Here is a 24,343-nt window from a genome sequence, read left to right as displayed (position 1 = left end):
CTTCAGACTGAGCAGTCGCTATGTGATCAGCAGAGGGCGCTGTGAGCGACTCAAGGCAGCTCTGTGGGGCGGGGCTATCAGAGGTGAATTTGGGTTGCTGAAAATTAATTGGATCATAATGAAGTCTCTCTGATTCAAGGAGAAAAATTACATAAACACAAATATGAAGAGTCACACTTTAGACAGCAGCCAGATTCTAAGGTGAAAACCCAAACGACTATTTGACTTGTATTTATAAGTCATGTTGTGTGGGAAAAGATCATTAAATAATACCAGAGGAAATTCCCCGGGGGTCCAGTGGCTAAGACTCTGTGGTTTCACTGCCCGGGATGCAGATTCAATTCCTGGTTGGAGAACTTAAGATCCTGCAAGCCCTGCAGTGTGGCAAAAAGAAAAAAAAAATCATATTCCACTTTCCATGAGAGGATATTAGAAGATAACTTGATCGAAAGAATAGAAGGTTGAGATCCTATCTCCATCCCCTTCTCTTATACAATCAGATGAGCAGAATCACTGGAAATACAGTCCCTCCCTTCCTCTTTGCCTATCTCTTTTGTATTCAACACACAGGTGAATTTGACAATGTCTATGCATACATCGGAGAAGGAAATGGCAACCCACTCCAGTGTTCTTGCCTGGAGAATCCCAGGGACGGGGGAGCCTGGTGGGCTGCCGTCTATAGGGTCGCACAGAGTCGGACACGACTGAAGCGTCTTAGCAGCAGCAGCAGCATGCATACATCAGACAACTTTCCTCAGTAATTCCAAACTGTAAGAAGCAGAGGTCCCCACAGAGCATTCAAAGGATACAGAGAGGTACTTCCCTGGTGGTCCAGTAGTTAAGATTCCACCCTTCTGCTCCAGGGGACACCAGTTCAATCCTTAGTTGGGGAAATAAAATGCCACACGACCAAAAAGTAAAAAAAATAAACAAATTAGGTCAAGATATTTTTTTTAAAAATACTATGAAAAAGGGTACATAGAGAAAAACACTAAATCCATTCAGGCAGGAGCTCAAGGCTTCAGGGAGGATGTCTGACCTTGACATTGAAGAATGGATAGCATCAGTGGATAGAGAGGAAGTGGGGGGGGGGAGGGGAGCATAAGCTAAGGCACTGAAGCAGGGATGTGCTGAGCTCATAATTTAAGAAAAAGGACTGGCCTAGGGTCATTGAGCCAGAGGTTATGTGATGGGGAAAGGCGGTGACAGTAAGTCTAGGAAGGAATCTGGTCTCCACTCTACGGTCAGGTTGCATAGGCCACTCAAGGACCTCAGAAATACAGAATCTAAGCACTAAAAGCTTTTAGATTCTTCTGAGGACAGCTTCCCCTGCCCATAGTCCCTGAGAATCTCTTTTGTGTTATCCCTCGGGGTGGAAAGGTACCCACAAGGTATGGGGAAAAGTGGGCCTTTGAGTCACTGGGGTGATTACAAGCAAGAATTGGGGACACTGCCTTCCCTGGTACTTGGGGTTGCTGTGGAAGTTAGGATAACGGACTTTGGAGCCACGTGGGGCTAGCTGTGAGGACCTTACATAGGTAACTACCCTAACTTCGCGGAGTCTCAGATCCTCTTCAGTAAAATGGCTGTAATAATATCTACTTGGTGTGGGTGATATGCAGATTAACTAAACAAAGGGGATCTAGTAAATATTAACTATAACGGCTGAGAAAATGGTACAGAAATAGAGATTTCGTCATCTGAAAACATATATGATTTGTTTCTAAAAAGAGTCGTTTAGGGAGATTGGCTAAATCGTGCAAACAAATGCAACAAAAGTCACGCGCACTTTTGAACCCGCAAATTCCCTTTCCAGCTCCAACACAGATGGGCCACGCCTCCAATCAGGCAAGCCACGCCCCAGTCGCGGAAAGGCCTCGCCGGACGAGCTTCCTCCCCGGCCCCGCCCCTCCGGCCTGCGCGCCCCTACGCGCCTGCGCCGGGTAGGCCGCCGGCGGAAGCGATGAGGGTGCTGGTGCGGTGCTGCTGCGGACCCCTGCCAGTCGGGGGCGGCGCGGGCCGGAGGCCGAACTCACGCTGGCGAGCGCTGGCCAGGCTGAGCGCGGCCCCTGGCTGGGAGGACGGCCAGGGCGCTCGCGTCCGCGAGAAGGCGCCTTGGAGGGTGCTCTTTTTCGGCACTGATCACTTCGCCCGCGAAACGCTGCGGGCGCTGCACGCCGCCAGGTACCGGGCCCGGGGATTGGGAGGCCCGGGTGTTGAGGGCGCGGTTCTGGAAACTCTGCGGCCGGCCTCGAGGATTTGGGCTTCTCGTCGGGAAAAGCAGTGAGCGGGAGGAGCGTGGGCCCAGATCTCGGCGCCTCGGGCGCCCGGAAGGTGCGCCGCCCCCTCGGTCAGTCCTTGGGTGCCCGGCTGGTCCCGCCCGGCCTGTCTACACTCCCCCGACTCTTAACGCGCTCTGAGCTCTACAGGGCACCCCATGGTGTTGAGACCTTGCTGCCTGCTTTACCTGCATCACCTCTGTCTTGTCCCACCACCTCCCTGCCCGCTTTGCATGGAAACCGTGACCCAGAGAGGTTAAGAGATTGCCCAAGGTCATCAGCTGAGCAGGTTGGGACTAAGATGGGGTCTGACTTCAAAGACCGCCCCCTTCCACTCGCTCCTACTGCCTCCTACTCAGAATGTTTTGTACCCTCTAATCCTCTGGGCTTCTTACTAGACACAGGCATCTCTCTGCACACGCTTGCCTTACATTTTCACTACCTATCTCCTCCCTGTATACAACCGGATCCAGTTTTCTGGGACTGAAATGAAGACACAGCCCAAAAGCGAACTGCTTTTCCAATGAATAAATTTATAAATCAGAACTCTTAGGTATACCTTTAATATTTATTCCGCAGGGAGATCTTAGTTCCCTGGCCAGGAATCAAGCCCGAGCTTCCATAAGTGGAAGCATGGAGTCCCAACCACTGGACCACCAGGAAATTTCCCTTCATTTAGTATTTCTAAAATTCAACAAATTGTGATTCCTAGTGGGGAGAATTATTTGAGATCTAGCCTGTCCGGAAAGTCCATGGTATGGTGGCTATCCCCATATACACTGCTCTGCCTCCTTTTCCCTAGTCTGCATTTTTTGTTTCCCCATTCCTTGTTTTCCCGATGCACCCGACTCAGTTCTGTCATCTCCCTCCATCACGTGTTCCCTGCAAGTACTTCCCAGCAGACCCTCATGTTGACTCCTTCACGAATCCCCTTGTATTCCCCGGCTCACCCACTGCGCGCTGTAACACACCCTGAAACGCTCCCTTCACACGTGTTCCCTTTGTACACTGTTTGTAATGCACTCTCTGCATGCTGCTTTCCCTCTGTCTCTCTCTGCATGTATCCTGGTGCTTCTGCTGGTGCTTCGCTTGGCAGCTCCAGTACTCCTGCACTTTCTGTTTTGGGCCCTCCTGTCTCCTTTTCTCATAACTCCTTAACATTTGATGCAGTACCTGCTAAGTAAATGAACAGCCCCTGGTGCTGGAATACTATGCAGCAGGTAAAAAATTGAGATAGTGCTACATAAGGTGTCATGGAATGATGCCCATGGGGGGGGGGTGTGTGTGTGTGTGTGTGTACATAGAAATATATATACATACATGTATATTTTAAAAATATCTAGTTTGAATAACATGTGGTTATAGTAAAAAAAGAAAATTCAAAAAATTTAGAAGACATACAATGAAAAGTCAGTTCCTTCCTTCTCGTTCTCCCAGTTCCCAATTCTTCTCTTCAATTTCTTATTCTAGAAATGTTTGATGCATATATAAGCAAATGTATGTTTAACCTTTTTTTTTTTTAAAGACTCACATATCATACAGTGTTAAAAAAACAAAATGCAGGAAGGTATATGTAATCCAGTTGTGTGAAATGTCTACTGTATATATTTCAGCGTGCACAGGAAATTTCTAGAACTGTAACAGTTCGAAGAGTAGCCATTTGTGGCTCTTTGAATTTAAACAATTAAAATTAAATAAATAAATCTAACTTTAGTCTCTCAGTTGCACTAGTTTTAACATTTACCCTTAAATACTTTGCGAATTAATCAGAAAAATGCCTTAGAAATGTATTAAGTAGTTTAACATTCCGTCATTATCTTAACCCTGTCATATTTTCTTCTAATCTTTCCACCTTAGGGAAAACAAAGAGGAAGAGTTAATTGAGAAGTTGGAGGTGGTCACAGTGCCCTCCCCATCACCGAAAGGACTGCCCGTGAAGCAATATGCTGTCCAGTCTCAGCTTCCAGTGTATGAGTGGCCAGATGTGGGATCTGGAGAATATGATGTTGGCGTGGTAGCATCATTTGGCCGACTTTTGAGTGAGGCTCTTATTCTTAAATTTCCCTAGTAAGTTTTATTTGCAAGGAAATACAGCGCACAGACCTTGGTCTTTATATATTGGACCTGGTATCTAAAGCGCAGTACCGTGTGACTTGAACTCTAATTCGTCTTGCTTCAGTATTTTCTGATAAAGTAAAAGATTTCATTAGTGGCCTGAATTGTTCTGTTTTGTGGCTCAGAACGACACAAGTTTATTGCCGTATCGTTCTGTAGGTTGGGAGTCTACCTATGGCTCATGAGGTTAAAATCAGAGTGTTAGCAGGGCTTCATTCTTTTCTGGAATCTCTAGGGGAGAATCCACTTCTTTGCCCTTTCCAGCTTCTAGAGGCCACCAACTTTCTTTGGCCCGTGGTGCCCTTCCTTTATCTTCAAAGCCAGCGATGGAGGATCAAGGCTTTTTCATTTCACATCTCTCCGTTCCATTATCACTTTCTGACCTTCAGCTAGGGAAGGTTCCCTGCTTTTAAGAATTCATGTGATTAGATTGGACCCACTGGATAATCCAGGATAATCTATTTCAGGGTCTTTTACCTTAACTGTATATACAAAATGTGTAAGATAACAAATTCACAGGTTCTGGGGATTAGAACATAAACATCCTTGGAGATCCGTTATTCAGCCAACACTGGAGGAGATGCTATGATTGGTTTCATGAATCAGTAAGCACTGGCTCCAAACACCACTGAAATCCTCTCTGTTCCCATATTTTTAAGATACATTGCACAGTAATTTGATCAGTTCAGTCGCTCAGTCATGTCCAACTCTTTGCGACCCCATGGACTACAGCACACCAGGCTTCCCTGTCCATCACCAACTCCCAGAGTTTGCTCAGACTCATGTCCATTGAGTTGGTGATGCCATCCAACCATCTCATCCTCTGTCGTCCCCTTCTCCTCTCCCCTTCAATCCTTTGATTCACTGTTGCTTATACCCCCAGCACTTAGTGCCAGGACATGAATTATACTTGGTAAATATTTGTTGGATGAATGAGACTGGGCTGAACAGTGGAGTTTAGAATATAGGAGTCTTGTATATATAGGGGCTTCCCTGGTGGCTCAGTTGGTCAAGAGTCTGCCTGCAATGCAGGAGACCTGGGTTCGATCCCTGGGTTGGGAAGATCCCCTGGAGAACGGAATGGCTATCCACTCTAGTGTTCTGACTTGGAGAATTCCATGGACTATTCCATGTGGCCACAAAGAGGCTGACACAACTGAGTGACGTTCACTTTCACTTTATGTGTATACACATACACACGTACTCTCAAGTGCATACTCATGCTGATGGAAACATCATTAAACTAATGGCAGATTAGTAAATTATTAAAATTGCTTATTTATGGGTGAAAAGCATATTGGGAGACACACCAATGGTGAATAAATCATTCAATGGGGATCTAAGAAGCTTGTTTTAGGAACTCTAAATGCAAATTTAGTAGAGTGAGGGCAATTATGTAATTTGACTAAAAAGTATAATTTTACATTGTCCATGAGATGCACGACTGGGTTTGAGTGGTTCTTCTCATATAGTAAAAAAACACATTTTGTGTTTTTATTTAAAAACTCCCAGATATCACAAGCTGTTGTGGAACATCTTTGGAACAATGAATAGTTGTTCTTGCTCTGTTATTGAGTTTCATGGGTCTCTTATGGCAAGAGAGTGTACTTAGCCTCTGACTCCTGCTTTAGTTGGTTTGAGACTAGATTTAACTGTTTTTCAAAGTTTCTGGCAAAGTTTCATGATGAAAAATAGCATATTAGTTTAGGTAGCAGTAAACTAAGGGGCTTCCCCGGTGGCCCAGCGGTAAAGAATTCGCCAGCAACGCAGGAGCCGCAGGTTTGATCCCTGGGTTGGGAAGATTCCCTGGAGGAGGGCATGGCAACCCACTCCAGTATTCTTACGAGGAGAATCCCATGGACAGAGGAACCTGGTGGGCTGCAGTCCATGGGGTCTCATGGAGTCGGACACACTGAAGCGATTTAGCTCACATATATGCAGCAGGAAACTAAATGGTGGAAAAGCCCACTTTCATACTAATTTCTGTCTTTTCTAATTCAGCGGCATCTTGAATGTCCATCCCAGTTGCCTTCCGAGGTGGCGTGGTCCAGCCCCTATAATCCACACCATCCTCCAGGGAGACACAGTTGCTGGAGTGACGATTATGCAGATTAAACCTAAAAGGTAGAGCGTATTTTCCTGTCTAGAGACTTTTGTGATTTTTGACTGTTGATGTCAGTCTGCCTGAGGGAAAGGGGAGGTGGATAAGTGGGTGCTAATCACTCATTTCTTAACTCCAGGGTGCTTTTTTCTTCTATTTCTTCCTGGTTTCTAACGTAAAACATGTGTTTTAGAATTTACACAGTGTCTCTTTATACTTGTTAATGAAATAATGTTATTAACAGCTGGATTTCTGTAAATGACATTTATAAGTGAGAGATGGATTTTTGCATATTAGTTGTCATCTTGGTTTTCTGCTGGCCTTGGTTTCTAGGGTCAAAATTTTTTTTGAACCTGAAGTAATACATTGTATACCAATGTGTTATATAATTGTCTTTAATATTTAATTTCTTAAATCATACCTACAATCTAAAAGACAGTTATTTTAAATTGTATCAGGAGAGTATCTTAATACTCTGCGTGTTATCACCTAATGTCTCCAGAGAAAAGAAAAATAACAAGTTCACAAGAATAACTCAATATCTGGGATTTGCTTTAACTTCAAAAAATAAAAAAAGAGGGGAGGGTCAGATGAAACAAGATTGGTGAAACTTTGGTAGTTCTCAAATTTGAATGGTGTGTGTATGGGGATTCCTTAGACTGTTCACTCTGTTTTTGGAATGTTTGTAGCTTTTCATAGTAAGCATTTTACTAAAGCTTGTAGGTAAAAAATAGAGTTAACAGATCACAAAATTACATATTTAAAACAAAATATATTTCTAATAGAAGTTGATAGCCAATATTTGCAGAGCTTGATATAACATTCAAGACTTGTGGCAATGCAAATACACTTGAACCTACTTGTAATCGCTATTGATTATAATTCAGGCAAAACTCTTGTCCTTTGAGAAAGGAAATATTGAATGATTATAAATTCCTTAATTGTACTTCCTTGGAAAATAAATTCTTTGCTTTGTGTTTTCATTATATAAATAGAGACTTTCTCATACTATTTATTACTAATGGTAGAATTATTTGTGGTTGCAATTAAATCCCTGATGTTCAATTTTATACTTTTTTCCTTTGGGAAAAAAATAAACTTAAAATCTAAATATAGGCCAGATTTGCTCTCCCTTCTTTCTTTATTTTTTTAATTTTACGGTTTTTAATAGCTTAGTAAAATGACTATGTTAGAGTTTAATTTTGTTAAGCTCAAATACTGACTCCATATATGCCCTATATGACCAGAAAATGGTAGTTAAGAGTAAACCAGGTGAGAACGCAGAAAATGGTGGAAAGTTAATGGGCTTAAATTCTCTAGTTAATAAACGCAAGTGATATTAGTAACATGCTAATGTTGCTCACCTTTCTTTCAGACTGACATTTCTCCCTTGCCGATGGCTGCCAGTCACATTCATGGCCATGGTTGAACTACCCTTGTTGGGGACGTCCCTGGCAGTCCAGTGGTTAGGGTTCCACGCTTCCACCACAGGGGGCCCAGGTTCAGTCCCTGATCAGGGCAGTAAGATCCCACAAGTCATACATGTGGCCTAAAAAACAAACAAAAACCATCCTTGTGGTATGTAAACATCCGTGTAGACAAACATATGGATCTTAAGAAATAGTCAGTGATCATGTTACTATTTGCTTTTGATTTTCTTGGTAGGTTTGATGTAGGCCCAATCCTCAAACAGGAAACGGTTCCTGTGCCACCCAAGAGCACCTCAAAGGAATTGGAAGCCGTGCTGTCAAGACTGGGTGCCAACATGGTACACTTTTCCAGTATCCCCCTGCTTGTTTCCTAAGTGGTTATGATGAAAAGAACACGTTTATGATATATAATTTTAAACTTATTTTTGAAAAATGATTTCTATCCCTGGCTTCCTAAAAATCAGCTTGGAAGCCTTTGAGAATTTACACAGAGGAGGTACTTATTCAAGGCTTTTGAATGAAATACGTGATTTTATATGATCTACCGCATTCCATGGAGAGGCTTTTAGACGATTCTTCCCAGTTTCACTCTTCTTAGTCTCAGGGACGTACCATTCATCCCTGTCAAACCGGACCAGGAGCATTTCCTAAGTCAGTCACAGTTTTCCTCCCACTTTTGTCCCTGTGTTCCAGTAGTCTGCATCTATGTACTTTGGAATTCCGCTGACCCCTTGCTGTAAATGAACTCCGTGGCTTTTTCATTCAATCTGAGTAAATGCTTAAAGACCCGATTAGTGGTTTTCATCTGAACTAAACTTTCTGTGGAGGAAAACGTTCTCCCCAGGTTTAGAGATGGTGCTTTCCATTCTAGGCACTCACCTCGGAAATGCTGTTAAAATAGTGTCTGTCATTTATGAGCACTGGCTTGTGTGCCAAGGACTGTATGAGATACTATTGTAGATGCTCTTATATCCTTTGTTTTTTTTTAACCTTTCCAACAGACCTTTTTAAACTGTTTTACAGATGATGACCTTGAAGGTCACAGACAAGTAAAATAACTTTTCCACAGAGACATAGCTAGTAGGCAGTGGAACTGGAATTTGAATCCAGAACTATGTGACTCCAGAGTACACTCTCTTTAGGTCTCCACAGCTTTCCTTCATGCAGAGTGAGAGTGTGGTTAGCTGAGCTCAGGCTGTTCTAACGGCCAGTCAGGGCTCAGCATTCTCAGAAAGGATCAGTGACCTGTAGTCTGCAGAGAAGCAACAGCTCCACTGAAACTCCACCCAGTAGATGGCTCTTCACAGCTTAAGCCAATTTGTTGCCTGACCCCAATTTCATGGTACTGAGTTGTAATGTATTTCTGTTTTTGTTCTTTTCATCTAGAATATATTTCTCTCCTCCTTTTTTTTTTTTTTAAAGCTTATTTCAGTTTTGAAAAATTTGCCTGAAAGTTTGAACAACGGAAGACAGCAGCCAGCCGAGGGGGTGACACATGGTAAGAGCAGACGGCCCAGACTCTCATAGCTTTCCTGAGGTTTTGTTTGTCGTGATTGGCATCTGAATCCTCTGACTTCCTCACTTGTACATTTCCCTTAATTTGGCTAAAGGTCGAGTGTCCACTTGCAGGCCTGTTTCCAGAGAATGATCGGTAAGGGATCTTTCTCCCTCTGCACGTGTAGCCCTATGAAAGATTAAAACAATTTTTTCTGTTCTTCTTATTGAAAAGTACCAAACACAAAGGTAAATTGAAAGACAGTGAATACCTGTTTACCCAGAATCAACAATTACTAACGTTTGTTCACTTTGTAAAGTCTCTGTCCCTCGTCATATTTTCTTTATATATATGTGTGTTTATGTAGTATATATATTTTAGTTTCTGCTGTACCACTTGGGGTCTTCCCAGGTGGCAATGGTGGTAAAGAAGCTGCCTGCCAAAGTAGGAGAAGTAAAGAAACGCGGGTTCGATCCCTGGGCTGGGAAGATCCCCTGGAGGAGGGCGTGGCAACCTACTCCAGTATTCTTGCCTGAAGAGCCCCATGGACAGAGGAGGCTGGTGGGCCATGGTCCATAGGGTCACAAAGAGTTGGACACGACTGAAGCAACTTAGCAGATATCATTTGGAAGTATGCATTATAACTTTCCATCCCTCAATATTTTAACATGCATCTCCTAGGAAAAGTGAACATAGCCAGTCCATATTTAAATTTTCCCGTCTAAAAACATATTTTATAGCTGTATATTTTTTCAGACTAGGATCCAGTTACGGTGAGTTACGGTGAGTTGTATGTCTCTTTAGTTTCATTAGAGTAATTCCTCCACTGCTTTTTTCGTTAACTTTTTAACGACAATTGTTAAAAAATGTCCTGAGACCAGGCCAATTGTCTGTTTCCTTTCAATGTTTAGTTCAGTGTTTAGTTTTTCTAGCCCTTAAAGTTCCTGTAAATCAGAAGTTCTCAAGACTTGATTAGATTCAGGCTTAAAGTTGTGGAAAGAGAATTTCATAGATGATAACTGTGTTCCAATGATCCTTGTTTCACGTTGTTTTTAACCTTGTGTTGCTTTTTAACTTAGATTTAATTTTATTTCTTGAATATGTGAGACATTTTCATGACTCAAAATTTAAAACTGTTTGAAGGATATACTTGGGGAAGTCTCTGGAATTGAGCATGACTGAGCACATACATGCACGTGGGGAAGTCTCTACCTCTGTTGCTGCAGTTTTAGCGTGTCACATGAGTAAGCCATAATACTAGGTTGCATCAAAGCTAGTGAGGCTAAGTTTGATCACTTGGTTGAGGTGGTGACCACCAGGTCTTTCTACTGTAAAGCCATGTTTCTTCCTTTGCAAATGACAGTTAATCTGTGGGGTAATACTTTGATAACTGTGCAGATAGCTGATTTCCTAGAGGCTGAGCAGTAAAGAATCTGCCTACAATGCAGGAGACGCAGAGACACGGGTTTGATCCCTGGGTCAGGAAGATCCCCTGGAAGAGAAAATGGTAAACCACTCCTGTATTCTTGCCTGGAAAATTCCATGGGCAGAAGAGCCTGGCAGGCTACAGTACATGTGGTTGCAACAAGTTGAATGTGAATGAGCAACTAAACAGCAACAACCTTTCACAATTTTAGCAGGGATTGATGCTCCTTCCTTCGATGAATTATTTAAATGAAAATCAAAATTGTTATTTTCCAATTCCTTTTATATTTAATGGTTGGCATTGTTCTGTAAAGAAGAGCTTTTCCTCATTAATTGGGGGTGAATTTTAATTCATCCCAAAAGGGCAGGATAATTTCTTAATTCTTTCTGTAATTATCAATTTTTAAAATAGGGAGTTGGCATCATAATCACTTTCAGTTATGATGGCAAGTGAATTTTTGTATCATTTGACTTGTGGGTTTTTATTTATTGTGTTTTTTTTTTTAAATTTATTTTAGTTGGAGGCTAATTACATTATTGTAGTGGTTTTGCCATATACTGACATGAATCAGCCATGGGTGCACGTGTGTCCCCCATCCTGAACCTCCCTCCCCATCCCATCCCTCAGGGTCATCCCAGTGCACCAGCCCTGAGCGCCCTGTCTCATGCATCGAACCTGGACTGGCGATCTGTTTCATATATGATAATATACATGTTTCAGTGCTATTCTCTCAGATCTTCCCACCCTCGCCTTCTCCCACAGAGTCCAAAAGACTGTTCTATACATCTGTGTCTCTTCTGCTGTCTCGCATATAGGGTCATCGTCACCATCTTTCTAAATTCCATATGTATGTGTTAGTATACTGTATTGGTGTTTTTCTTTCTGGCTTACTTCACTCTGTATTTATAGTTAATCACATTCCTAATGCTTTGTGCTGCTCAAGCTGTCCCAAATTTGGCCAGTGGTGGCTTCTTAAAGTTGGCGCCTGCATCCTTTTGCTACCCTCCACCTCCAAAATAGTTTTTGAGTGCTTCCTTGTTTTTTCACAAGATGTCCCAGGCTCACCTTATCAATTCTGTGCCCCATGTTGGAATCAGCCATCTCTCCCTTGTTCATTTTAGCTGGGGAGTAGTAGTTAGAAACCATCTGATACCATGATGTGTTCCAAAATGAGGTGTCAGAAAAGGCTAGGTGTTATATATTATTTTAAATATTTGAGTTGATACTGTTTCTAATTCAAATTTTAAAGTACAGGATTTTTCTTGTATTTTCTCTTACACAAAAAACCTTTTAAAAATCAATTCTGTACCATTTTTTATTTGCTGTGCATAAAATAATTTCAAAATTGCAACACCAATATTACTGTGAAAAATTTAAGTACTAAGTAAGAGTTAAGATCTACTGTTTTTTTTTTTTTTTTTTGGGTCCTTAAAATATATCATTCTGAAGTATATGGTCAGAGTACTATGTTCAAAATTTACCGGAGATAATTATTTTTTCCATGTGGCTTTGTTATCTAGTTTGATATTAGATTATATAGTTGTTTCTTTGTTTCAGTTTGGTTTTAATTTTCAGGATTGCCTTTTTCCTCTTTACAACTAAATCTTAGTTTTGAATATTTGAAACATTTACATGATTCAGAGTTAAAAGCATTTGGAAAGGTTACACAGAGAAGTCTCACTTCCATCCCACTCCTATCTCCTTGGATCCTGTTTCTCTCCCTCTAGAACTATTAGTTTCTGATTTAGCCTTTTAGTTGTTTCCTTTATAAAAATAGCAAAAACACATACTTTAAAACTGATTTTTTTCTTTTTTATTCCACAAAGGGTGGCTTAAAATATACACTCTTCCGCATCCTTTTTTTTTTTTTCACTTTACAGTGTATGCTGGTGATCATCTATCAATAAGAAGAAATTTTCATGTTCTTTTTTATGGTAGTATAGTTCTCATTTGTATGGAAAAATCATAGTTTAATCAATAGACCCCCTTATTGGTGACATTTGGGTTATTTCTAATCTTTTGCTATTTCCAATAGTGCTACTATGAATATCTTTATGCATATATTACCTCCTAATCTAAGAGATAAGAAATTGTGTCTTGGAGTAGTTTTAATTCACATTACTCCTTGAGTAAGATTGTAGAACTTTTCATGTTTAAGGACTATTTGCATTTTTTTTTTCTGAGAAGAGTCTATTATATCTTTTGCCCATTTTTCTACTCAGTTTTTGGTTTCTTTTGTTTCAGTTTTTAGGAGTACTTTGTGTAATAGTTATAAATAAATCTATATAATAGATACAAATTGCTCCTAAATATAAATATAAATAACACACACACATACATAATACTTATATGTAAATACTTATATTTATTATATAGATATATCTCTCATGCAATATATATAAGTAGATATAAAATACTGTGGTATAAATTGCAAATACCTTGTTTGTCATTTGTCTCCTGGCTTTATTTGTGGCATTTCTTTTTGTCTTACAAAAGTTTTTTATGTAGTCACATTTATCATTCTTTATTTGCTTCTGGACTTTGAATCATAAAAGAACTTTTTCTCTTCCTAGGTTATAAAGAAATTTACCCACGCTTTCTTCTGTGCTTAGTCACTCAGTTGTGTCTGACTCTTTGCGACCCCATGGACTGTAGCCCCCTAAGTTCATCTGTCCATGGGGATTCTCCAGATAAGAATACTGGAGTGGGTTGCCTTGCCTTCCTCCAGGGAATCTTCCCAACCCAGGGAATGTTTTCTTCTAGTACTTTTATTTATTATGTATGTGTAAATATATATATTTTATTTTACATTGTGGAAAATTTAAAACATACAGAAGTTGAGAAAATAATATGATGAATTTTCTATCATTCAGATCATTCTCTCTGTCATTCTGTATCAGTAATTACCAATTTATGGTCATTGACCTGATATTGATTCTTGCCATTGGCTTTCTCTTACAGCCCCTAAGATTTCTGCTGCTACCAGCTGTATAAAATGGGAGGAACAAACTTCAGAGCAGATATTCAGACTTTATCGTGCCGTTGGAAATATAGTAAGTTGGAAGTCAAATTGCAGTTTTACCTAACTGTGTGTGTATGAGTGTGTGTGTGTTATTTACTTTTGAAGTATTTAGGAATAAATCTCATAAACAAAACCTAAGGGTCCTGAAATTCATTTTTCATTTAATTAATTATTTTATTTTTGACTGCGTGGGCTTCTCATTGCAGTGGCTTCTCTTGTTGTAGAGCATGGGCTCTAGATGCACGGGCCTCAGTAGTTGAAGCATGTGAGCTTGGTAATTGCGGCTTGCAGGCTCAGCTGCTCCTCAGCATGTGGGATCTTCCTGGACCGGGGATTGAACCTGTGTCCCCTGCATTGGCAGGCAGATTCTTAATCACTGGACTACCAGGTCCCCGAAATTAATTTCTAAATGAACTTTTTCTTAATCTCAAACTGAAACTGTATAACCATTAAGTAACAACTCCCCATTTCACCCACCCCAACATCCCTGGTAATCACTATTCTACTTTCTGTTTGTGATTATGCCTATCATAGGCACCTCATATAAATGGAATCATACAATATTTGTCGTTTTGTGCCTGGCTTATCTTATTTAGCATAATGTTTTCAAGTTTCATTCATGTTGTACCATGTATCAAAATGTCATTCTTTTTTAGGGCTGAATAACATTGCATTGTATATATATGTAGCACAGTTTGTTTATCCATTCGTCTCTTGATAGCCATTTGAGTTGTTTCCACCTCTTAGCTAATGTGAATAATGCAGGTATGAATGTGGATGTACAAATATCTGTTTGAGTCCCTATTTTAATTCTTTTGTACATCCGACATTCATTTTTTAAATATTTGTTATATAGAATCTTTTTAAACTTTTTTATTTTTTAGTTTATTTTCTGGCTTCACTGAGTCTCTGTTGCTGTGCGTGGGCTTTCTCTACTTGAGGCGAACAAGGTCTCCTCTCTAGTTGAGGCTTCTCACTGTGGTGGCTTCTCTTGTTCATAGCTCAGGCTCTAGGGCACGTGGGCTTCAGGAGTTGCTACACTCAGGCTCAGTAGTTCCAGGTCCTAGGCTCTGGAGAGTGGGCTCAATAGTTATGGTGCATGGGCCTAGTTGCCCTGCAGCACGTGGAATCTTCCTGGACCAGGGATTGAACCTGTGTCCCCTGCATTGACAAGCAGATTCTCAATCACTGGACCACCAGGGAAGTCCCAAGTTTGGGGGTTTCTAATGGAGTACCTTTGTTGGTTAAAATGGAGAACTGCCTTTGAATATCTGTAACATGCCCAGTTCTTCAGTGAGGATTACAACCTTATGTTATGGGTATTATCCCATTTTAAGTTGACAAATTGAGGCTTAAAGTAGATGCTCAGTGAGTGGCTATTGAATGTTCCTGATGGTCACATCATTAGTGAGAGTCAGGTTTTGAACCAGATCTGTCTGACTTCAAATCCTGTACTTTTCCCGCTGTAACGGAATGGCATATGGAAAGGAACATTGACTTTAGAACCAGACAGAGCTGGATTCCAGCTTCTCTCTGCTACTTCCTAGCTTTGTAGACTTGAGAAAGTTGTTTTACTTCTGAGCTTTAGTTAGTTCATTTGAAAATTAGGATGACATGTTGTATATAAAGCATCTAGTACAGTATCTGATACCAACTATTATTCATTAAAAAAAATAATTTATTGAAATCCTATTATGTGCCAGGCATTGTTCTAGGTGTTGGAGGTGATGTGGGAAAGCAAAAACAAATAAGCAAATAATAAGGAAAATATCAGATAGTGTCATAAGCTCGTCAGTAAAAATTAAAGGAAGATAATGTGATAGATTCACTGGTGGCTCGGGCCTGGTGTACTGGGAAGACCCAGAGGAATCGGGTGGAGAGGGAGGTGGGAGGGGGGATCGGGATGGGGAATGCGTGTAACTCTATGGCTGATTCATATCAATGTATGACAAAACCCACTGAAATGTTGTGAAGTAATTCGCCTCCAACTAATTAAAAAAAAAAAAAAAAAAGATTCACTGGTGGCTATTTCAGATTGGATATCTGTTTGGGGAAGGCCACTCTGAACTGACATTTAAGCTGAGGTCTGAAAGACAATAAGGAGAAAGTCATGCCCAGATCAGGAAAAGAGCATTCCAGGCAGAGGGAGCAGCTAATAGAAAACTCAAGTAAGCTAAATCAGATAAAAATTCACAAAAAAGAAAACTACAGATCAATAGCCCTTATTAACATAGAGGCAAAAATCCTTAATAGAATTAACAAACTGAGTCAAACAACATGTAGAAAAGGATTATACACCATGGTCACATGTGATGTAGCCCAGGAATACAAGGTTGGTTCAGCATAGAAAAATCAACGTAATACACCATATTAATAGAATAAAGGACAAAAACCACGTAACTGTCTGAGTAGATATAAAAAAGGCATTTGAAAACTCCAATATCTTTTCATGATAAAAATATTCAACAGGCTAAGAATAGACAGGAACTTCCTCAAACTGGTAAAGAATATCTACCAAAAAAATAAATAAAAAAATCCAAAGCTAACATATTTAATGGCAGAAGATTGAAAGTGTTCCCTCTAAGATCAGGAACAAGACAAAGATCTCCACTCTCACTGCTTCTTTTTGTTTTAATTTTTATTTTTAATTGGAGGATAATCGCTTTGCAGTGTTGTGTTGGTTTCTGCCTTACAACAACTCACCACTTGTATTCAATATTGTACTGGAGGTTATAGCCAGAGTAATTAGACAAGAAAAAAAAACGAACAATGTAAAACTATGTCTATCATATTATATATAGAAAATTATAGACTCCCCCCTCCAAAACAAATAGAGCTAATAAACAGCAAAGAATTCCTAAGTAAATGGAAAGACCTTTGTGTTTCTGAATAAGAAGATTTAATATTGTTAAGATGGCACTATTGCCCAAATTGATCTACAAACTCAACACATTTCCTATAAAAATCCTTCTTGACTTCTTTGCAAAAATGGACAAGTTTATCCTAAAATTCATATGGACTCCCAAGAGGTCCAGAATAGACAGAAAATCTTGAAAAAGAACAAAATTGGAGGACTAATAGTTCCTGATTTTACAACTTACTTCAAAGCTACAGAAATTAAGACAGTGTGTGATACTGAGAAATATAGACATGAAGCTCAATGGGATAGAATTGAGAGTCCAGAAATAAACCCATACATTTATGGTCACTTGATTTGTGATAAGGATTCCAAGACAATTTGATGGGAAAAGAATAGTCTTTTTACCACTTGGTGCTTGGATAACTGGATATTCACAATAAAAAGGAAATGTATTTGGATCCCTACCTCACACCACATATAAAAATGAACTCAGTATGGATCAGAAACCTAAATGTAAGAGCTAAAACTATGAAAACTCTTGGAAGAAGATATATGAGTATAATTTCATGACCTTGAAGTACACAATGGTTCTTAGATATAATGCCTGAATAGTAAGTAACAAACTAAAAACAGAGAAATTGGATTTCAAAATTTAAAACTGTTGGGTTTCAAAGAACACTAAGAAGAAAATGAAAAGACAACCTATATAATAAAAGAAAATATATGCAAATCATATATCTGATGAGAGTCTAGTAACCAGTATATATAAAGAACAAAGAACTCTTATAGCAAAAAGGTTAAGATTATTAGAAAAGATCTAATAACATGATTAGAAAATCAGCAAAGGATCTACATAGACATTTATCCTAAGAAAATATATAATTGGCCACTAAGCATATGAAGAGGTAATCAATTTCATTAGTCATTAGGGAAATGCAAATCAAAACTATACTGAGATACTGCTTCACACTTAATAGAATTGCTGTAAATTTAAAAAAAAATCAGGGTTGATGAGGATGTGGAGAAATTTGGAACCCTTATTCATTGTTGGTGGAAATGTAAAATGGGGCAGCTGCTATAGAGAACAGTTTGACAGGTCCCCCAAAAGTTGAAACAGTTAAATACTACATAATAATCCCTATCTTCTGCAATTCACCTTTCCTCTCCACTGAGAAGTGCTTGTGCTATGACAGAAGGAACGCTTATCTTGCAACCAGAAAGTGAAATTTGATTCCTAGAGCTGCTGTGTATTAACCAAGAGCAAGATTCTTAACTTCTCTGAGCTTCTGCATTTTACCTGTAAAATGGGGTTAATGACCACGTCCACAATTGTCAAGATCAAAGGAGATAAACTGTGGATTTAAATCCATGCCAACATATGATTTTGACAGTGATGATGGTGAACACAGAAATGGCTGTATTCTTACTATCCCTTTCCTTTCTGCAGTGCTCTGATGATAAGGTGAAGATGAGCCTTACCTCCCCAAGAACAATTACTGGGTATTCTAATTCTGTACCTATATCTTATTTGTAGCCCTCTGTAAATATAAATGATTTTCAGTCGGTAAACGTGCTTCAGAAGTCTTTAGAGTTCTTTGAAAGAGAAAAGGTCACGCACATGAAAGTCATTTCATGACTTATGGAAGCTGGTGAAAGAAGAATCAGTCAGCAAATTATAGAAGAGGATATTATACCAAAATATGACATAGATAAAGTTGTGAGTACTTTTCTTCAAGTGTGTTTAATTCTCTGATTTAACCATTCACATCTTTGAAACAGCCTGTCTTATTCTGGAAGTTAAATGTCCTGTTGAGGTGGCCATGAAAAGCCCTGAGCTGAGAAGGGGAAAACGTGGATTGTGGTCCTTGGCTCTGCCATTAACCAGCTGTGTCTAAACGTGGGGAAACGGGTGCATTTCTCTGGGCCTCACTTTCCTCATCTGTGCAATAGAGGACTGAACTGCAGTCTGAAAATTAGTTTATTTACTTCAGAAATTCAAAAGAACTTATTTTTCTCACCATGGGGAAAGGCGAAGAGGATTATCCAATATATAGTGTTGGGATGGCTGGTTAGCCAAAAGAAAGGGAGCCTTCAAGTCTCATCTTTTAAAATCAGAATAAAATCTAAATGGAACAAAATGAAACCACAAAGAACTGGGAAAAAGCGTAGTTGAATAATTTTGTAATATTTGATAAATGTAGATAGGCCTTTTAAAGCATGATACGTACCAATGAAGTCATGAGAGAAAAGGCTAATAAATACTACTTAATAAAATAAACTTATGCATGGAAAAATTACCCGGTATTAAAAGCCAACAAACTAGAAAAATATTCATAATACATCTGAGAACTAAAGAGCTAATTTCCTAAAAATATAAAAGCCTTTCATGAATTAATGAGATGAACAACTCAGTTTTTTTTTTTTTTAATGAGCAAAGGGCATAAACAGGCCTAAGAAATAAAATGTGCAAGTGCAAGTAGATATGCACTGCTCCTTAGCCTCATTAATAATAAACAGTAATAGACTGTCACTTTTTTCTCTTTTCAAGACTGTTTAACAATAAAATGTTGATGCTCTTTAACCCAAGTGGTCCACTTAATAAAACAGCTGTTGGGACTTCGCTGATGGTTCAGTGGCTAAGACTCCGTGCTCCCAATGCAGGAGCCCTGGGCTCAAACCGTGGTCAGGGAACTAGCTCCCACATGCCGCAACTAAGAGTTCATATGCTACAACTAAAGACCCAGTGCAGCCAAATGAGTAAATAAATATATTAAACAACAACAGACTATTCTCCAGAAACATAAAAGTCCTCAAAGATATATATGCCAGGCTATTATCACATTTAAAGGTTTTTTTGTAATTTTGTAATATGTTATGAACTGTCTGTCATAAAGGCATTGGTTTCATAAATGATGGTACATTTTATAAAATGGAATATTGTCCAACAGATAAAAGAGTGAAATAGATAAGTGTGTACTGATGAAAATTTGTCCACAGTTTATGCTTAAGTTAAAAAAAATTCCTTGTCAAACACTATGTTTTAGATTTTTGTGATAATTATATTTGTAGAAAAAATACAAGGACATACACATCAGGCTACTAATGGTGGTTACCTCTGGGGATGGGAGGTAACCTCTGGGCCTCACTTTCCTCATCTGTGAACTAGAGGACTGAACTGCAGTCAGTCCTTGAAAAAAATGATGAGACTGAACTGCTCATCATTTATGTTACTTAGTGCCATTTGCAGCCTGGATTTTAGTGAAGATTTGTTGTTGTTGTTGTTTTTCCATGATAAAAGTTTTGTAAGCAAAAATTTACCACCAGTTTTGCCAGCACTGCATTTTCACTGTCTTTTGCCCTGTAGGATGATGACTGGATTGGTGTTCGATCAGTGATGCTTAAGAAAATTATTCATTTTCTAATTTTTTAACATAATTGTTGTAATGCTTGCATTTTTATAATGAGCATGATTTTTAACTAGAAGTATTAATAAAGATATACATTGATTAAAAATAGTGTTTAATTTTAAGATCTTATAAATCCCTAGGGCTGATGCAGAGGGTCATGTTATGTTGTGTTCCCTAAGATTTAGAGACTGAGTTCCCAGTTCCACTGTAATTGGGAGAGAAGTCAGGCCAGATTAACACAAAATAATAATTGAAAAGTGTTGGGGATTGAGTGTATTTTTTTTATTATCCTTCTTTCATTTTATTTGCAGATTCCGTTGCAGACACTCTGGATGGATAATACCATTAAACTTCTGGATTTGGTAGAAGTTGATAGTTCAATCCTCAGTGGTACTTACTTTTGAATAGCTGTCATGGAAAATGTTTTCAGTATAGTCCGTTTGAAAATGTGTCTGTTTTACCATGAGTCATATTTACTAAAAATAAGGATTCTTTTAGTTTCAGCTCAGTAATTGTAATACTGTACATTCATTTATAATGTTGTTCTTTGCAGTGTCCATTCACATGTATTTCCTCTTTTAACCACTGTAAGAAACTGAGAAGTAGATACCAGTGTTACTATCACGTATTAAGCTCTGTGATTTCCTCTCTTAAGGTGTTCAGTGAATGCAGAATGATTAGGTTAATTTCACCCTGGTGAATATCATAATGAAAATCTCTGGGCAGTTCAGTGAGAATCTTGGGCAAGGGTGGAGCGTTTCATGATCTGGTCCATTCAGAGGCTCGTTGGTGTCCTACCATCCTGGTAGGCTGAAGGAGTGGGAGCCACAGAGGGAGCTGGTGTAGTGCAGAGGGGCTCAGAGTTACCCAGGGATCTAGGAACTGGGATTTGTTTGGTCATGGATAGAGGGCCCAGCTGAGATCCTAAGTTTCCTTGTATGTCTCTCCACTGCAAGCTAGTTATTTCACCCAAATGGTCAAAACTTCTAGGTTCAACATTTTAGGCTGGTCTCTGGGACACTGAGTAAAGGACTAGTAGCTGCTTATGTGTTTGGAAAGGTTCCCGTTGGGTTCAAGATACACACAGCACCATGACTGTCCTGTAAGTTTTAGATTACAAAGTCAGGGCATCAGCAGATGTGTGCTCTCCAGTATTAGTGCTGTCTTGCAGAATGTTTCCTTTGATTTTTAAGAAGCACTATGAAGTTGCGTAATTATTCATTCTGTCTCTCATATCCCTCTTTTTCTCCTCCCCTTTCTTTAGATTCAAAATTAACAGGACAAGCTGTTATTCCAGGATTAGTAATATACCACAAACAGTCACAAACACTGCTGGTTTGTTGCAAGGTACACTTTCCTTTAGTTTCACATTATTACACTTCTTTTGCTGAGTTTATAGTTTGTGTTATTTGTCATTTTTAGTTGGGTCATCTCTCAACTAACTGCCTGTCCATCAGGTTGTGATGAAGTTTTACCAAGGTGTTACTGTTGCTCAGACAATGAAAAATGATTGAGTAACTTTGTTGTTGTTGTTTAGTTGCTAAGTCGTGTCCAACTGTTTTGCAACCCCATGGACTAAAGCCTGCCAGGCTCCTCTGTCCATGGGATTTCCCAGGCAAGAATACTGGAATGGGTTGCCGTTTCCTTCTCCAGGGGATCTTCCCAACCCAAGGCTTGAACAGCATCTCCTGCATTGGCAGGTGGATTCTTTACCACTGAGCCACCAGGAAAGCTCATCATTTATGTTACTTAGTGCCATTTGCAGCCTGGATGTAGTAAAGATTTGTTGGGTTTTTTTTTTTTCCCATGAGAAAAGTTTTATAAGTAAAAATTTACGACCAGTTTTGCCAGCACTGTATTTTTCCTGTTTGTCTTTTGTCCTTTAGGATGACTGGATTGGTGTTCGATCAGTGATGCTCAAGAAAACACTAACAGCTACTGATTTCTACAATGGATATTTGCACCCCTGGTACCAGAAAAATTCCCACGCTCAACCAAGCCAATGCAGATTTCAGACTCTCAGACTTCCACCAAAGAAGAAGAAGCAGAAAAAAAAAATTGTTGCTATGCAATAGTGCACCAAGTACTTAGGAAGAAGATGAACAAGAACCTACTATATACTTGTGATTTGTTAAAAGCCTTATTTACAAGGAATTACCCTGACTTTCAAAGAATTTGACACTGTTGAAAGGGAAGATGATTGTCAAAAAGATGAGTTACCCCACTTTGTGTTTTCCATCTAACAGAGTTAAAAACAACTTTTTCCATTTGAATATAAAGAGAAGTTTTAAATTAAATTTTTATTAATTATATCAGACTCATCAGACTGTATCTTTCCCTGACAGCGAGTATGACTGACTGGTATATATATATACTGAAGAGAGTTTCTTTTAAAAAAGTGCATCTATGAAATTTTTAAAACCATATGTCCCCTTTGACTTTGTTGGCATTTCAGCAGTATTCAATCTGATACGGATTTTTAACAGGGAGTAAAGTCAGATCTTTACATTTATCTACCATCTAGTTCCTACCAAGTCATAAACATTCATAATATGTTATAATCTCTGTAACATTGATCTATATAATAAATTCACATTTCACACCTAGATTTCCTTAAAGTAGGAATGTAGTAACATTCTTCAACATGTTTGTGCAGTAAAGGTTATTGATCCGCTGGCCTGTACAGACTCATCTCTGTGTCCAAGAGAGTCAGGCACTTCTCTGGAGGAAGGGAGGTGTGGTGGCCAGCTGTTGAATTTTTTTTAAGCCTTTATATTATCAGCTTTTCCTGCCTAGATTCTATCAGTTGAAGTTTTTCTGCAATCATTAATTCATCCATTCAGCAACCCTTATTAATAGCATGATCTGATAATTGGTCATCTAAATTAGGACATGTTTATAACTAAAAGGAAGCACTTAGTTACCCCTGGATGACAGACATCAATAGGACTCTCCAAGGCAAACCAGGTTGTGTAAACATCGTATGTTTTAAAGAATTTTTAAAAAATGTGAACCATTTTTTAAAGTCTTTATTGAATTTGTTACAGTATTGCTTCTGTCTTATGTTTTGGATTTTTTGACCACAAGGCAAGTGGGATCTTAACTGTCCAATCAGGGATTGAACCCACACTCCCTGCATTGGAAGGTAAAGTCTTAACGATTAGACTGCCAGAGAAGTCCTTAAACATCCTCTTTGTTGAACACTTGCAGTGTAAGCTAGATTTTATGCTGATTACTGGAGACGTAGAGATTAAATATGTGTTTAATCTATTGGGGACACAAGCATAAGCAAATAGAAGACTGTTTAAATGCCATAATGGAGGTATTGTAGAAGCACTAAGTCTCCCTCAAGGGAGTCAGTGGAGGCAAAGCTGAATCTAAGGTTCCAAATGATAAGTTCATTATGCAGACCAAGGCCTGGAAGAATAGTCTAGTATGTGCAGAGGAACAGAGGCATAAAAAGAACACTATCTTGCAGGGGGGTTTGGTAAGGTTCTTAAGCTGAGTGATGGGAACACGATTGCCTTTTCTTATCATTCTTTATAAATTTGCTATGCACACTCTTCAGTGTATGAGCTAGTTATATGCTTACATATGTGTGTATATAGCTGGCTGGGAGAAAGCTAATGGTGGATCATGGAAGAGAAACAAGTGGCATGTTAAACAAATGGCAGGAAGAAAGTGTTTTAAAGGAACTGGAAGAATTGATACAAGTGGAGTAGAATGATGGAGATGAGACTGGAAGACCAGATCATGGAGGACTTAAAGACCATGAGAATCTGGACCTTTGTCTTGCATGCAGTAGACAGTCAAGAAAGTGACACAGCTATAGGTTTGCATTTTGGTAAGTTCACTGGTGCTGGGGTGGAAGGTAGATTGGAGGTAAAACCTGGGGCAGGAAGATGTGTTGGGAGGTTACAAACATCATCTAAACTATGGCAGCAGTTAATGGGCGTGGGGGAAATGGTTTAAAAGACTTTTACTGTAGAAGTAAGAACTTGGGTTATCAGTTGGATGTTTTATGGAGAGTTTTGGCTTCACTCTTGGGCTTCCCTTGTGGCTCAGCTGGTAAAGAATCCGCCTGCAATGCAGGAGACCTGGGTTTGATCCCTGGGTTGGGAAGATCCTCTGGAGAAGGGAAAGGCTACCCACTCCAATATTCTGGCCTGGAGAATTCCATGGACTATATAGTCCATGGGGTCGCAAAG

The 24,343-nt window shown here is 39.3% G+C and overlaps 1 protein-coding gene across 2 annotated transcripts; it reads left to right on the top strand.

Moving 5' to 3' along the window:
- Positions 1-1,925: 1,925 nt before the first annotated feature.
- MTFMT (mitochondrial methionyl-tRNA formyltransferase) lies at positions 1,926-22,741 on the top strand. Of its 2 annotated transcripts, XM_043470786.1 has the most exons (9): positions 1,928-2,184; positions 4,137-4,346; positions 6,396-6,518; positions 8,161-8,263; positions 9,348-9,423; positions 13,808-13,899; positions 20,447-20,525; positions 21,400-21,482; positions 22,022-22,741. In XM_043470786.1, exons 1-9 carry the CDS (start codon positions 1,964-1,966, stop codon positions 22,208-22,210), a joined length of 1,176 nt encoding a protein of 391 aa, XP_043326721.1. In that variant the 5' UTR covers positions 1,928-1,963; the 3' UTR covers positions 22,211-22,741. The 2 variants fall into 2 exon arrangements, with proteins under 2 accessions (XP_043326722.1, XP_043326721.1); XM_043470787.1 differs by lacking the exons at positions 20,447-20,525; positions 21,400-21,482 and having other exon boundaries at positions 1,926-2,184.
- The last annotated feature ends 1,602 nt before the right edge of the window (positions 22,742-24,343 follow it).

This window comes from Cervus canadensis, chromosome 6, assembly GCF_019320065.1.
Source record: "Cervus canadensis isolate Bull #8, Minnesota chromosome 6, ASM1932006v1, whole genome shotgun sequence".
Taxonomy (NCBI): Eukaryota; Metazoa; Chordata; class Mammalia; order Artiodactyla; family Cervidae; genus Cervus; species Cervus canadensis.
Note: the sequence above shows the minus strand (reverse complement) of the source record. Positions and strands in the feature narration are given on the sequence as shown.

Coding starts and splice junctions, on each gene's coding strand:
- MTFMT (XM_043470786.1), top strand. CDS start 1,964: ATGAGGGTGCTGGTGCGGTGCTGCTGCGGACCCCTGCCAGTCGGGGGC. Junction 13,900..20,446: donor ATCGTGCCGTTGGAAATATA/GTAAGTTGGAAG, acceptor TTTTATTTGCAG/ATTCCGTTGCAGACACTCTG. Junction 20,526..21,399: donor TGATAGTTCAATCCTCAGTG/GTACTTACTTTT, acceptor CCCTTTCTTTAG/ATTCAAAATTAACAGGACAA.